This window comes from Watersipora subatra, chromosome 3 (assembly GCF_963576615.1).
Source record: "Watersipora subatra chromosome 3, tzWatSuba1.1, whole genome shotgun sequence".
Lineage (NCBI taxonomy): Eukaryota > Metazoa > Bryozoa > Gymnolaemata > Cheilostomatida > Watersiporidae > Watersipora > Watersipora subatra.
In genome coordinates, this window is record NC_088710.1 from 73,845,886 (window position 1) to 73,862,351 (window position 16,466).

General features: G+C 36.8%; 1 protein-coding gene across 2 annotated transcripts; it reads left to right on the top strand.

Moving 5' to 3' along the window:
* The first annotated feature begins 101 nt into the window (after window positions 1-101).
* Window positions 102-16,135, top strand: LOC137390114 (WAS/WASL-interacting protein family member 1-like). 2 transcript variants are annotated; one of them, XM_068076372.1, is made up of 7 exons: window positions 102-304; window positions 2,734-2,979; window positions 4,174-4,332; window positions 7,387-8,089; window positions 12,322-12,503; window positions 15,104-15,214; window positions 15,448-16,135. In XM_068076372.1, the coding sequence occupies exons 2-7, from the start codon at window positions 2,766-2,768 to the stop codon at window positions 15,474-15,476; spliced, it is 1,398 nt and encodes a 465-aa protein (XP_067932473.1). In that variant the 5' UTR covers window positions 102-304; window positions 2,734-2,765; the 3' UTR covers window positions 15,477-16,135. The 2 variants fall into 2 exon arrangements, with proteins under 2 accessions (XP_067932473.1, XP_067932474.1); XM_068076373.1 differs by lacking the exon at window positions 102-304 and adding an exon at window positions 416-509.
* Window positions 16,136-16,466: the final 331 nt, after the last annotated feature.

Sequence of the window (16,466 nt, forward strand, 5' to 3'; positions counted from 1 at the left end):
AAAAAACGATTGTAAAAAATATTGAAATTGACTAATCAAATTATTGACAAAATAAAACTTCCTCTTGCAGTGGCGGAAGTTGGTTGGGAGTAGCAGAATGACCCTGCAACACTTGGAGAGTATCGCTCTTCCGCAAGCTTATGTGCATTGAGAAAATATTGTTGCATTTAAACTGGTCGGAACCTTTGAATATATATATATATATATATACCTTGAATTATTCGATATGTTTACACAATCAACCTTGTTGAAGTGAAGGATTTTTTTACGTTCGTTCAATCAGTTGTTATGCATCGGTACTAGGGTAGGTAACGCATTACATTTTTTGTCACAAATAATTTATTAAAACAAAAGCAAAGAGTTAATAATTGCAGGCGTTTTAAAGGAATGTGATAGCCATAATCATCTTGTTGCAGTATGCAGGACTTGCTTTGCTAAGGTGAAAGTATGATTGATATCGTATCTGGCTACTGATACGACGCTCGTAGTAACCGTGGGTCGGGAAAACGGTACGCGGATAATTTTGAAGTTGTTGCATTGTGTTAAAAGTTTATAGTTTACAACGCTATTCAATGCCGTGCTGATGTTGCTGCATAGTGCAAAGATCATAGTTTTGCTGTATCTGCTAGTTTGTAGATAGACACGACGGTACGTGTTATTCTACAAAGATAGTTTTAACTTAACTGTACGAAAACCAAACAAGCTATAGAAAGTCGATAAATAGAGCGGAATATCTCACATATGATATGCTATTTAAAGAATCCAATTGTTTTCGGTAATGAAAGATAAACATTTGCAACGTGATTACAAAGACGTTGTTGGTCAATAAAAAACTGCAACTCCACTCTTTTCACTGCACTGGCGAAACAGCTTAGTTACAAACCATAGTATAAGCCTTAGCCAGACTAAGACTTGAATCTCTTCATAACCATGTTGGTATAAATTCATTTAGCTTCTGCAAATTACTTGCTGCCACACTATAGTAATTGCACCAAGAGTTGTAGTTGTGTAACCATAGTGCTCACGAGGGATGGACACCCCAAAGTGTAAAATGGTGTTGAAAGTTGTAGGTAAAGCGCATGGCATTTATTTATTAATATCAATGTATTTTAGTGCTAGTTTGTGACAGTTTTGTTATATCTTACCAATAGCTAAATTTAATGCAGTGTGTTCCAGTATTAGAAATATTGTATCTGTGTTTGTAATCTGTGCATCGGTTGAACATTTTCTGTGTATCAAACTTTTACCATTATAACCAAATAACAAGGTATTTTGAGCAATAAATAGATCATTTTTGTGTGTAATTTTAGGGTTATGTTCTGTCAAACCTCAACATGCAAATTTAAATTATTCTGATATTTCCTTTATGTATCAACAACGTTCGTGTAGCGTATGAAAGTCTGTTTTTTAACTCCGAAGTTTCTCAAAACTTTGAAAGCAACATCATTGAAATAAGTAACAATTTTATCAGTTTACTGTTTTAGTTAAAGTAGTCCCTTGTTTAACCTAGTCGGATACTTCGACGCCTATGAAAAAAGGTTTTAAACAAAATATTGATGCCGAGAGTACTGTGATGTCAGAGAGTGCAAAATAATGCCGACAAAAATTCCACTTTGGCCATCAAATGCTTAATGTATATGAAAGTGCGCTATTGAGTTTTCTAATCAGTTGGGTATTTGAAGGTTGACTTGCAACAAAATTCACATTACAGTTATTTGGTATCAAAAGGTTAACCATGTCTTACTCTGTTGTGTTGTAGGTGCAAAATATGTGGGAATGTGATTACAAGCTCCTAAAAGCTCAAAAACGAACAGTTAATCGTCGCCATCACAAAACCGCCGTAGATTAGAATCTTTTTCCAAGTAATTGTAGTTGGGACGTAGTTGTACGATGGTTTCTGTTTACACTTTCATGCAACCACATTCGTCGAAATATTTTCACAAATATAGTACTTCACGAATTTAATAAAGCCATGTCTATTGTTCTTATGCGTCTATTTTATCGTCATTGTATTGCTGTCACTTTTAGCACTGATATCTTATAACTTACCGTAAAAATTTGTTTAATTTTTTAACCTTAGCTTGAAGGAGTACGTATTATTGTCTGATAATCATGACGAGCCTGTTGGTCACCTGTGATAATCGAAAATCGCTGCAGAAAGTATTTGCGAAGTATTGGGTCACATGATGAGATTACGACTAGACGATTAGACCGAGTCGAAACAAAACTGTAATGTATATGTATATTTGATACGGGGTCTTCGGTAAAACCCGAAATGTTTGTCATAAACTAGTCTACGAGAAGTTTTATATTGAGTCTTTTATTGGCCTTTCAATTCACGTGAGAACATCACGTGACAAGACAATAACAAAATTTTATGACTATGTCAGAGAAATAAACAGATTCCAATCTACGACAGCTTTTCGTTTTGGAGCTTTTAAGAGCTTGTAATCACATTTCCACATATTTTGCACCTACAACACAACAGAGTAAGACATGGTAAATCTTTAGATACCAAATAACTGTAAAGTGAATTTTGTTGCAAGTCAACCTTTAAGGTAGACGTATATATCACTTTATCGCCGGAGTGATCTGGTAGTGCCGCAGGCTACTGACTTCTTATCTCCGCAGTGTAAACACCTGATCGGACTATGTTCAGATTCCTAATACCTTTAATCTCTACAGTTGAAGCAGCTTATTTTGTGGAGTTGGTTTTATACATTTTATATACAGGACAGCAAATAGCACATGGTTCACCGTAAGCCATGCCGCCTCCACCTCCGCCACCTCCACCTGGTCGACCGCCACCAGGTCCTCCACCCCCTCCATCATCGGCTGCTCCTAAAGTTGGATCTAAAGCTAAGCCATCAGGGGGAGGTGCTGGGGCTGGTAGAGGAGCCCTTCTGAATTCCATACAAAGTGGAGCAAGACTAAAAAAGACTCAAACCAATGATCGAAGTGCACCACAAGTCGGAGGAGGTATGTGTGGTTAAAAATTATAAGCAATGTGTTTGAAATATGACTTGGCACAATGCAAGAATGGTCACCATCATTGAATAAAAACCATTGGGGACTTGAGGAGATGCACCAGTTAGGAATAGTTTCTCATATAAATGTATGTAGCCATTATTAATTTCACTAGCATAATTGCCATACAATTTTTGTTTTAGGGATAGCCTGCTCCTAGTTACTTGTGATGGATGTTGGCATGTTGCCAATTGTTCTTGTTTTGTTTTAATGATTTTTTTAGAGTTGATTATCAGTTTGAATACTACTATTCCTTGATATAGAGGAGTTCTGGTCGAGAAAGGTTCATTTTGGTTAATAATAGAAATATTAAGGTGGTTCATCTTGGTTAATAATAGAAGTATTAAGGTGGTTCATCTTGGTTAATAATAGAAGTATTAAGGTGGTTCATCTTGGTTAATAATAGAAGTGTTAAGGTGGTTCATCTTGGTTAATAATAGAAGTGTTAAGGTGGTTCATCTTGGTTAATAATAGAAGTGTTAAGGTAGTTCATCTTGGTTAATAATAGAAGTATTAAGGTGGTTCATCTTGGTTAATAATAGAAGTATTAAGGTGGTTCATCTTGGTTAATAATAGAAGTGTTAAGGTGGTTCATCTTGGTTAATAATAGCAGTATTAAGGTGGTTCATCTTGGTTAATAATAGAAGTATTAAGGTGGTTCATCTTGGTTAATAATAGAAGTGTTAAGGTGGTTCATCTTGGTTAATGATAGAAGTATTAAGGTGGTTCATCTTGGTTAATAATAGAAGTATTAAGGTGGTTCATCTTGGTTAATAATAGAAGTGTTAAGGTGGTTCATCTTGGTTAATAATAGAAGTGTTAAGGTGGTTCATCTTGGTTAATAATAGAAGTATTAAGGTAGTTCATCTTGGTTAATAATAGAAGTGTTAATGTGGTTCATCTGTGTTAATAATAGAAGTGTTAAGGTGGTTCATCTTGGTTAATGATAGAAGTATTAAGGTTGTTCATTTCAAGGATTCCTCTACATAAAGTTTACTTGCATGAGAATTTTGATACGATGAGATATGATGTTGACAAGTATAAAATTTAGATAAATTGACCTAGAGCCATTATTTACTGTTGGAGCACTAAGATTTGTATATTTTTGTATTATATGCAATGAACAAAGTTGTTTTTACATTTTAGTAAAACCCTCCCCAGGAGGCGGTGGAGGGGGTAGTGGCGGTGGACGAGGAACTGTTGGACAAAGTAATGGCAGCGCTCCTCCTCCTGGAGGCCTTGGTGGATTGTTTGCTGGAGGAATGCCAAAGCTGCGACCAACCGGTGCTGCAAGAAATACTGGAGGTGGCTAATATGCATGCACCGCGTCCATATTTTACACAACCTGGAGAGAAGGCAGCCAATTGCAGTAGCATCAGTCTGTCATTTGATTCGGGTTGTCAAAGCAGTAGAAATCTTTTTATATTACTGCCAATTGATTAGTATGTTTATATGTTTTTATTCACACACCAAACCTGCAGTTTAAGCAATAGAAAACAAGCTACATTCAAACCTTTAATTACAAGTAAAATATGAAAATCGAGTAAACTTAAAAATCAAGCATAAACATAGTAAGGTAATTTTAACTATATCTAGTTTGAGTGACAGTGAGTTACACCGTGTACCAAGGTTCTCCCCAAAAATTGTGACTGAGAAAAAAGTTGTAGGCTCGCGCGAATGGTTGGAGTTGTACTCTCGTGTCTCCCAAGACGAGTCCCAAAAACTTCAATATTTTGTTGACTATTAAATTCCTGTCAATAATTTACAAGCTTTCATTATGGCAACCAATTTTTAGCTTGGGTTAACACGATATGCTGTAGTACAACTAAAGCTATTCTGTTTGCTCAGCACGCATGCGCAAGTAATGCTCATTTATAACGGCTCGTCTTAGATGTCGTGAAACAATTCAAGGTGGTCAAGTTAAATACTAGCTCAGCTAAAAGTTTAATTTTGATGCTCATATCGACTGGTTTAGCAGTGGAATTGATGCTCATATCGACTGGTTTAGCAGTGGAATTTATGCTCATATCGACTGGTTTAGCAGTGGAATTTATGCTCATATCGACTGGTTTAGCAGTGGAATTTATGCTCATATCGACTGGTTTAGCAGTGGAATTGATGCTCATATCGACTGGTTTAGCAGTGAAAAAGATTTTAGATTGAATTACAGTGCAGATGATTTTGGAAACCCAAAAGAAGTTGAAGTGAATAAAAGTGACACTGAGAGTAAAACTCGTTGTGGCAGCATAGAAGCTAATGATATTGAATGAATTTATTCCAAAAGGTTTTACTTTAGTTTTTGCAATTAATATAAACATTGATCATACATTTCACTCGCTTTTGTATATTTCTTATTAACATTTGATAGATTATCATCATCATTCATTATATAAATTTGCAGATGCATAATAGCTAGTCAGTTTGATAACTCCAAGGCTGTTCTCTAAACTGGGCATGCAATGAATAGAAGCTCCTACCCCAATCTTTTTGTACAGTATAGGTATATAAAAAGCCAGCTTGTGCTGCAAACTATAGCAAATTTGAATCAGTGCAATGAATTTTTATACAACATTATTAAATATATTGATAAAATCTAAATGTTCGTTCAAATTTAGAATAATTTCTCATAGCTCTGAAGGTTTGCAACTCAGATGATAAGATCTGCATATGCTACCTGCTAGTCAAATAGTTGTAGAGAAATTTTTCACCCTTTCTATAAACCTTTATTTACTGCCCAAGATACAAATTGAGCTGCTGAATAGAATAGTCTTTGCAGCGCATTTGTTGTCCCGTGTGCTCAGTCGTGAAAGGATTAGCTAGATGGGCGGGATAAAAATGGTGGGGGTGGTCCGCCCCTCCGCCCTAGCTGAGGAGAACCATGGCCTGTATATGTATGTCTATCACTCACTTTACCACTGAACTTAGGCATTACTGAGTGTACACTTCCACTCACGTGTCTCTAAAGTAAAGTAACACTACAAGCGTTTTGACTTATACCAATTTTATTAATTTAGCTTTTTCTTATTAGTTTTTTCTCATAATTTTATTGTAATAACAGGCTTGCCTGGGTTAGTTTTACTGGAATAACAGGCTTGCCTGGGTTAGTTTTACTGGAATAACAGGCTTGCACGGGTTAGTTTTGCTGGAATAACAGGCTTGCTCGGGTTAGTTTTATTGTAATAACAGGCTTGCTCGGGTTAGTTTTATTGTAATAACAGGCTTGCGCGGGTTAGTTTTACTGGAATAACAGGCTTTCCCGGGTTAGTTTTGCCTCAAACCATATTAGGTTTGAGGCAAAACTAACCTCAGGTCTCTTTTCGTTCTATGTGTCTATTTATCAATCTATATGATGGATGTTAATATATCATTTGTTTGAATAAACATGACAACTATAAATATAAAAGGAAGATGGTAACAATAAATTAAAACAAAATTAACCTAGCATGTTGGGTCTTGTAGTTTGGAAATATAGCAATGTTGGGGCGGAAGCCAGAAGGTGGCACGAGTGTCCATTTCCTAGGAGTTATCTAGTTGTGACAAAAACGTCGTCGCACTTTTTCTCTAACTTATTTTGGGGAAAAATTAATTTATAAGTTCTCAGCCCTTGAGCATATTTTAAATTGCGTGCTAGTTAGCAAAATTTGTCATTCGATTTCATTGCTAAGTGGATTTGTAAGAACTCGAAATGGCAACTAATAGAGATTTCTCTTTTCAATATGCAATATTTTGATTTAACTAAAATTTCTACAACCTTTGTAGAGATGTCAGTATTCTACTTGCAAATTTTAAAACAGTTCTACACTTTGGAGTTCTGTACTACATGAAGATCTAGCAAATTTGATGTCAGTGTTAACATCAAACATATATCATCACTTCAAATATTTACCATTTTTTTCATGCTCAGGAACAAATTACGTGAAATATAAAGATAAAACACTATCTTCTTCAACATAATTTTGATAAGAGGCTGCATTTTAACTTTATAAGTCAAGGTTTGGCTATCATTTGCAGTTTTGTCTTTATAAAAGAATGAAGCATTATTTAGCATTGTTCCCTCCACAAATTTAAAGTAACCTTAGTGCGGGAACATTCCGTTATCTCAATGTGACATGTAAAACAGTATAGATGGAGTAAATATTTAATTCAATCATTCAAAGCACTTTCAACATAGACAAATTACTATTTAAATCTTTAAATTTATATCCATCAGCCTGTCATTTTCTTCGTTCAACCAGTTAACAGGTTAAAGTTGTTTTGCATGAAATTAAAATTTTGTTCCCAAGTATTCCGTCTGTCTAAAGTGTGTATGAGATGTGGGGCCTAATTAACAGCTTATAGATAATAGAAGGGTATTTGCAGGTGGTGGGGGTGCCGCGTTCAAACCGCCAACCAAGAATGGTCCAGCACCTCGATCAACACTTCCAGCTACTCCGCGAGGGCCAACAGTCAACCCAGCTTCTAAGCCAGTTGCAAACAACACTCCTTTGAATAAGGCTCTTCCCAATCCACCTGCTATGAATCACAAACCAACAACAGGTTCCACTAACGCTCTAGCCCAAAGGCTGGGTCAACCTGCGCCCCGACAGGGTCTCGCACCTAACCACGGTCCAAGTACGGATAGACCGCTACCAGCGCCTCCAGGAGGTGCATCACCATCTGGGGACAACCGAGGTTCACACACTACGCCTCATTCAAGTGCTCCCCGACGTTTTCCTCCACCTCAAAAGGGGCCTAGTAGCCATCCACCGTTACCACCAACTCCTCACGAAAAGGGACAACCAAATGCAATAGCCAATAGGCCCCTGCCTGCTCCTCCATCTGCCGCACCTCCAGCTGCTGTACCTCCACCTGCTAGACCTCCATCAGCTGCAGTGGCACTTAAAAAAGCAGAACTGCCACATCCTCCACATGCAGTTGGTGGACCACCTCCATTACCAGCCACCCCTGCTGGTCGGGGTAAGGTACCTCCTCCCACACCAGACAGAAGCTCAACAACAACTGTGACTTCCGGTACAGTTAGTAGGAAAACCAGTGGTCAACCACCACCACCGCCGCCACCCAGGTGAGCATCTATTCATAGACATTCTTAATGTACAGTGCACCCTCGAGATACGATGTTAATCCATTCCAAGACTGGCATCGTATGGCGAAAAAGTCATACCCTAGGACACTTATGTATTCGCGGCATCTAATTTTCGCATTTTCGCGGCAACATTCTCTCGCGAAAATTTCATGTGCGAAACTAAACTATCATAACGAACGAGCGAAAACGCGAAATTAAATGGCTTTGTTCATTGATATTCACAATAAAATCGTCATATTAGAAATGCAGGCAAGTTTCGTGTGTGGTTCGGCTCATTGGGCAATTTTTGCTCAACTCATTATAGCTAATACACCGACTGAGCAGCATGGCAAAACAAATTAAAATAATAAATTTTTTGGAAAAGCCTAGACAAATAAGGAAGATGATGATATTAGTTTAGTCACTGGATTTGTAACTGATGAGGATGACAGTCTGGTAGGGAAAGTCATAAAATTGAATAATAATTATTGTGGTGATGAATTTTATTACCAACCAAAAGCAATAACTACCCGGAGCCATGGCCACCGCGTGCTATAAATACTTGAATTCTAATATTGGTACCACATCAGTCACTGCGGCAGGGACCTTGACGTCATTGATAGTCCAGGAGACAAATGGCAGCAAGCGATCAAATTGCATTATTGATCTCGCCTACACATTTCTACCTTCGGTTCACAAATACAAACTACCGTACTTTTCGGACTATTAGCCGTTACTTTTTTGTGATGATTTGAGCCATGCGGCTTATATAAGGGTGCGGTTAATCTGTGGCTTTTTCTTTCACCGCGCACTAACGGGAATCTCCAATTAGTGCACTTCTAGCGGTGAAAGAAAATACGAAACAATGCCTCATGGTACTGTCCCGTTAGGCACTAAATTAAAAAGCGTCGGATACTGTGCCGTTCTGCACTGTTCCGTTTTAAATGGCAAAGTTGCTGCCACGTTAAAAAGCACAGTCCTTAGTTCTGCGGCCTATACTAAGGTGCGGCTTATGTATTGTTTTATTATCATTTTTTGGAAAATAAAGCAGATGCAGCTTATATAGAGGTGCGGTTTATAGTCCGAAAAGTACGGTAGTCCCAAATTGAAAAATATTTCGTACCAGTGAACTGGACCTGAGGAATCTAATGATGTTTGTTCCACTGCATTTATTTTCACATCACTATATTTTTGCACTCATCAGAGCTGCGAAATTAAGTTTCAGCGAAATGTTACTCTGTACGCTACTCACGAAACTAAATACTAGCGAAATATAAGTGTCCTAGAGTATGTCGGGGTATAGAAACCATTGTAATTATACCATGGAAAAATGCAAGGTAAAAATCGTCCAAAATTTTACAAAAATGCGGTACATATTGAAAATTAGTAACAAAATAGTATGTTAATTTATGTTTTAGTATGTATTTTGAATTAGTTTACTGAATTTCAACTTATTATCACGAAATTTTATCCTTCATAAGTTTCTGTCTTCACTTTCATTATAAAATTTAGCGTGTCTGGTTGAAACCTTTTTCAACCAGAATTCAATAAGAAAGGGCGAGCGATGCAGTTATCGAAAGCGGCCTCTCACACACCTGACCATTTAATGGCTACCGAAAAGAAAAATGAAATTTTATTTACTATTATACAGGACGTACATACCTTTGGAGTAACGTGACTTTAGCTGGTACATGTAGCGAATAAAGCAGAGGGGAGGTAAACACGTATCAATGTTAATTATGTTGCTGTACACTTGAAGGTTAATTTAATACGTAATGAAATGGAATTTTTAGCAGGCGAAAGGAAGTTGTCTAGTCCTGTCCAATTTTTCTTCTGATTTAAAAGAAAAAATGCTGGCGCAATGCAGAAAACTGCTAGCTAGCTAACGCTTGTAGAAGGATCCAGAGAAGGTGCTACAGTAGTTTTTCTTGTATGAAACGTGCACAAGAATCAATGTAACCATACGTACAAAGTTTGTACGTATTTATACACTAGAGGACAAGGCTTTAACAAGTTTCAGAAAGTAATGTGAATGCATCAACTATCTTGAGTAGCTAGTTATATGAGTTACATACATACAATGAATTGTATTCACATAGGAGATAACAAGCCCATCTGCAAAGACATGGTTAAACAAGAAAGTAAAACAAAATCAAAAGGAAACAAATAAAATGAATAAAATATGAAAAAATGTGCCACACAAGAGATAAATAATATATATTATACATGTATTGTTTTAATGTACCATTCCACATCAGTAAATTAAACACTTGAAACGTTTCTGCCAATGTGGGGGTTTTCTGTATCTTGTACCTCCTCGCCCTTACTAATTGGTTGCTCCTTTTGAATGCTGATCGCGTGCATGGCCTTCTAACTCCTTCAAATCTTCAGTCGTAAGCTTCTTCTTGTGCTTGCTTTAATGGAGTTCATGTTTTAATAATAATTGCAAATGCTGATTGGTTACGATCATATTCCTTGACAATGTTAATAATACGGGTGCCTTCTTCTTATTTACGACATCCAACTTTGTTGACATAGAAATCATTTTTCCTTCGTCTTGTATCAGTCTCAGATTTCATAGCTAACGAATTATATGTAGATACTCGTAGTTATATACGTATGCTGACTAAAAGTTTATAGTAAAAAATATTATAACACTACAAATGAATATTTCCGCTGCCTTGAGTATTTTACACGAAATTTTCCACACGGAATTCTAACATGAAAGAAGTCGATCATCGTGTCTCTTCTAAACATTCTGAAAATGTTTTCGGCACACTATGCTTCGGTGTCTTTTTTTATTTCGACGTGCGTTATGAGCACACCGACCACCAAATTTTAACTCGGGCGAAACTTTTCTCACAATCGTATGGTGAAATAAAATTCGTATAGCGAGGTGAAGATCTCACAATGTTTCACTTCGTAAGGTGAAAAAATCGTATATCAGGGTAATCGTATCTCGAGGGTACACTGTACAACCACAGACAACTTTTGCAATTCTGCCAAGAGCAACAGGAATTCCATAATAGTATTGATTGGCAATTAGCCAGAAATGACAATGCGTTCAAGTAGTTTGCTTCTTCAGAACACATGAAGCCCATAATTTTTGGCTAAACTCCCAAAATGAACATTGCTAAGACACTAGGCATGGGTATTGCTTCCTTATTAATTTAGAGCATCAATGTTAGCAACTTAACTATGGGTACTACCTTATCTGTAATATAGAACATCAAAGCTAGGTATGGGTACTACCTTATCTGTAATATAGAGCATCAAAGCTAGGTATGGATACTACCTTATCTGTAATATAGAACATCAAAGCTAGGTATGGGTACTATCTTAGCTGTAATATAGAGCATCAAAGCTAGGTATGGGTACTACCTTAGCTGTAATATAGAGCATCAAAGCTAGGTATGGGTACTACCTTATCTGTAATATAGAACATCAAAGCTAGGTATGGGTACTACATTATCTGTACTATAGAACATCAAAGTTAGGTATAGGTACTACCTTATCTGTAATATAGAGCATCAAAGCTAGGTATGGGTACTACATTATCTGTAATATAGAACATCAAAGCTAGGTATGGATACTACATTATCTGTAATATAGAACATCAAAGCTAGGTATGGGTACTACATTATCTGTAATATAGAACATCAAAGCTAGGTATGGGTACTACATTATCTGTAATATAGAACATCAAAGCTAGGTATGGGTACTACATTATCTGCAATATAGAACATCAAAGCTAGGTATGGATACTACCTTATCTGTAAGATAGAGCATCAAAGTTAGGTATGGGTACTACATTATCTGTAATATAGAACATCAAAGCTAGGCATGGGTACTACCTTATCTGTAATATAGAGCATCAAAGCTAGGTATGGGTACTACATTATCTGTAAGATAGAGCATCAAAGCTAGGTATGGGTACTACATTATCTGTAATATAGAACATCAAAGCTAGGTATGGGTACTACCTTATCTGTAAGATAGAGCATCAAAGCTAGGTATGGGTACTACCTTATCTGTAATATAGAACATCAAAGCTAGGCATGGGTACTACCTTATCTGTAATATAGAGCATCAAAGCTAGGTATGGGTACTACATTATCTGTAAGATAGAGCATCAAAGCTAGGTATGGGTACTACATTATCTGTAATATAGAACATCAAAGCTAGGTATGGGTACTCCAAAATAGTAACACATTCTGATTGCATGCATGTAGAACGTCAGGAGATCGACATCAGCCTCCACCACCTCCACCTGCAGGAAACCCAGCTCGAGCTGGTCAACCTCCATCAAGGCAAGGATCCTTGCAGCAAAAAAACAAACAACTCACTGTTCCGCCCCCTCCTCCTCAACGAATGTCATCGAGTGGGCACAACTCCTCTCTCATGGACCTGAATGGTTGGTAGAAATGCTTCTCCCTTTGATATCAGCGCGTGAATGCTGTGAGATTAGGTTAGTTGTGTGAACATAACTTTTAACATGGAACACACAACATAAATAAATTGTTAATAATAAAAGACTGCTTTCAAATAATATTTGGCACAGCAGTAAGCAGTCCCAAAAACTTCAGATGCCTTCTTTCTTTATGGACAAACATAACATTGTTTCTGAGAAGGTCTGCTATGGCTCATAGCGTTTTACATGTGTATATCAGATATTGGTACAGTTAACTGCTGACATGCGGCTCATTGAGTTTACATGTGTATATCAGATATTGGTACAGTTAAATGCTGACATACGGCTCATAGAGTTTACATGTGTATATCAGATAGTTGTACAGCTAAATACTGACATACGGCTCATAGAGTTTACATGTGTATATCAGATATTGGTACAGTTAACTGCTGACATGCGGCTCATTGAGTTTACATGTGTATATCAGATATTGGTACAGTTAAATGCTGACATACGGCTCATAGAGTTTACATGTGTATATCAGATAGTTGTACAGCTAAATACTGACATACGGCTCATAGAGTTTACATGTGTATATCAGATATTGGTACAGTTAACTGCTGACATACGGCTCATAGAGTTTACATGTGTATATCAGATATTGGTACAGTTAAATGCTGACATACGGCTCATAGAGTTTACATGGGTATATCAGATATTTGTACAGCTAAATGCTGGCATACGGCTCATAGCCTTTACATGGGTATATCAGATATTGGTACAGTTAAATGCTGACATGCGGCTCATTGAGTTTACATGTGTATATCAGATATTGGTACAGTTAAATGCTGACATACGGCTCATAGAGTTTACATGTGTATATCAGATAGTTGTACAGCTAAATACTGACATACGGCTCATAGAGTTTACATGTGTATATCAGATATTGGTACAGTTAACTGCTGACATACGGCTCATTGAGTTTACATGTGTATATCAGATATTGGTACAGTTAACTGCTGACATACGGCTCATTGAGTTTACATGTGTATATCAGATATTGGTACAGTTAAATGCTGACATACGGCTCATAGAGTTTACATGTGTATATCAGATAGTTGTACAGCTAAATACTGACATACGGCTCATAGAGTTTACATGTGTATATCAGATATTGGTACAGTTAACTGCTGACATACGGCTCATAGAGTTTACATGTGTATATCAGATATTGGTACAGTTAAATGCTGACATACGGCTCATAGAGTTTACATGGGTATATCAGATATTTGTACAGCTAAATGCTGGCATACGGCTCATAGCCTTTACATGGGTATATCAGATATTGGTACAGTTAAATGCTGACATACGGCTCATAGAGTTTACATGTGTATATCAGATATTGGTACAGTTAACTGCTGACATACGGCTCATAGAGTTTACATGTGTATATCAGATATTGGTACAGTTAAATGCTGACATACGGCTCATAGAGTTTACATGTGTATATCAGATAGTTGTACAGCAAAATGCTGACATACGGCTCACAGTGTTTACATGTGTATATTAGATATTAGTACAGTTAAATGCTGACATACAAATTTAATATGTTCAGATATTTGCTGTGTATGTGAATACCAACGGGTGACTAGCAAAATAGTCTTATAAGGATACATCGTGTTCCGTTCATTTCGTTCTTGAGGCCAAATTATTTGTTGCCATTTTCTTCATTTATGTTCATTTCAGCCTTTTTTTTCTCTGCTTCGCATCTTCTTCACAATAAATACTCTATGACTTCGAAGATTTTTTATCTAAATATGTTTGTTCACTTTTTATACTTTTTGCTGTTTTAATTATAATAAAGCCTAGCCTTCTTTTATTCACAGTTACTGCCGTTTGCACTAGTTTCTGTTTGATCTATGATTTTACAACTAAAAAAGAAAGCGCGGCTTACGATAAATTGAGCAATGGTGGGTCAAACTACATAGAAGAAACTACTGACATATGCACTAGTTTGCAAAACTGCAATTTTTCAGCTTTTTCAAACTTCTTGCTTTGTATTTGAAAATTATTTTGATATGCCGAGACAACTGTTTGTTCAAGTCGTATAGCCTGTTATAAAGGTTATACAAACTATAACCTTTATAGTTACAGATTATAGTTTTATAACCTGTAATAATAAAAGGCTTGAATCTAGTAAAACCTCCAAATTTCTTATGATTGTAATTGAAGGTTCAACTGTGTTTATATCCATAGAATATCCAAGGATATTCTATGGATACAATTTTATAATCCTTGACATTAGCATTTTAACACTTAGAAACATTAGCACTGTCATTCGTTAGCTTTGATATTCGTTATCTTTGGGCGGTTTATATCATACTCGTGCTCTGATCATGTTTAATGACAGTTGTTATTTGTTCTAGAATATGTTATAACAAGAGGGAATATGTGAGTTGCTGCTCCGTGTTTCAATTTGCTGTTTGCACAGAGATATTGGAGTATAAAATGTCTGTCAAGTCATGAATAATTGACTGAAATGTTTATTTTCCTATTACACAATTAGCTCCACAATTTAGTTTCCCTCATGTTCTCTCTTGTAGATTTAGAGGCGAGATTTAAATTTCTCGATCCCAAAACATTTCCACAGCCTGAACCGTTCCAAGGAGGCTCTAGGAGTTACCCAAGCAAGTCCCAAAAGAGGAATATCAACAGTGAGTAGACTTTATTGATAGACCGGCTTCTCTTGTTCTTTTCCTTCTGGCTCATTCCAACAGCATGGTCTCTGCCAGTCAGATTTATTCATTTCATAAAGTATCAAGGTGTATCATATTTCCTGTTCTGCACCTGTATTGACTCTGCTGAGCTTAATCGCTGTGTCATTCCCTCCACTCAGCTATAACTCAACTTTAGCCCTGATTTTAACCTAGCATGCTTTATACTTTAGGAGAGCCTCCCCCAGCGCCTCCGCGCTAACTTTGGCATTGTGTCATGGGAATGTGTGTTACATTAAAGTACTCCTTTCGTTATTAAAATGGAGCTTAGGATCAGCCAAGCTCCTTCATCGTGCCAATCCCGACCACTGACACTCAGCTCTGCATGCCATGGCTGACTACGCACTGCTCAAGAAATCATTTACGAGGTCTCTATGTATGACACAACTGTACACACAACTGTAGACGGTGATATTATTGTTAGGCCTCTGCTATTTCATAGACCCATTGATGGTGCATACATGAGAGGGTGATCGTGGCCCCTGCTGCAGCAGCCATACTTAGCATGCATTCCCCTGCTACACAGCTAACCAAAGCTGATGGAATTTGGCATTTAAAGGAACATTTCATCAGGGGTTTCTATTCATGAAGAGTAGATAAGAAATGTCTGTAGTATGCAAATGAGTCCTGAGTAATATATTTCTTTACGAATCATTGCAGAATTATTTGTTATTTCTATTATATATGTGATGCTATATATTTTTCATGATTAATCAATTACGTAAACAATTTTTTTCTATTTCTTTTTTGTATAATTATAGATTCTTCAGCACTGTTCATGGTTAGCTGTATGGAGGCTTTCGTTGGATTTGCCCTCCTCCGATTTTCTTGTTATATCATTTGATAAGATGTGCGATCGTAGGCTAATAATTTACTTTATCACTCTTGTAGTTTGAAGTTACCGATTTTTCTGCCCATTTTTTATAAAACAATGGTAAATCCTTATTAACCACTTCGACAATTCAGCTCATCGACTAGGCTTTTGAACATACTACAATCTGATTTGGATACTGGCTGTATTATAGCTGTTCTGTCATATTATCACCTCCGTTCCAAGAATAGTTTTAGAGTGAATCTAGCAGCGCGCTGTTGAAAAGGTTGCTAAGAACTCAAGTATTTATTTTAGTTAGTTCGGAAACTTCCTTGAATATGGAAGATATGGTGGAATTTACAGAGATTATTATAGTTAATA

Coding starts and splice junctions, on each gene's coding strand:
- LOC137390114 (XM_068076372.1), top strand. CDS start 2,766: ATGCCGCCTCCACCTCCGCCACCTCCACCTGGTCGACCGCCACCAGGT. Junction 4,333..7,386: donor TGCTGCAAGAAATACTGGAG/GTGGCTAATATG, acceptor GGGTATTTGCAG/GTGGTGGGGGTGCCGCGTTC. Junction 12,504..15,103: donor CTCTCTCATGGACCTGAATG/GTTGGTAGAAAT, acceptor TCTCTCTTGTAG/ATTTAGAGGCGAGATTTAAA.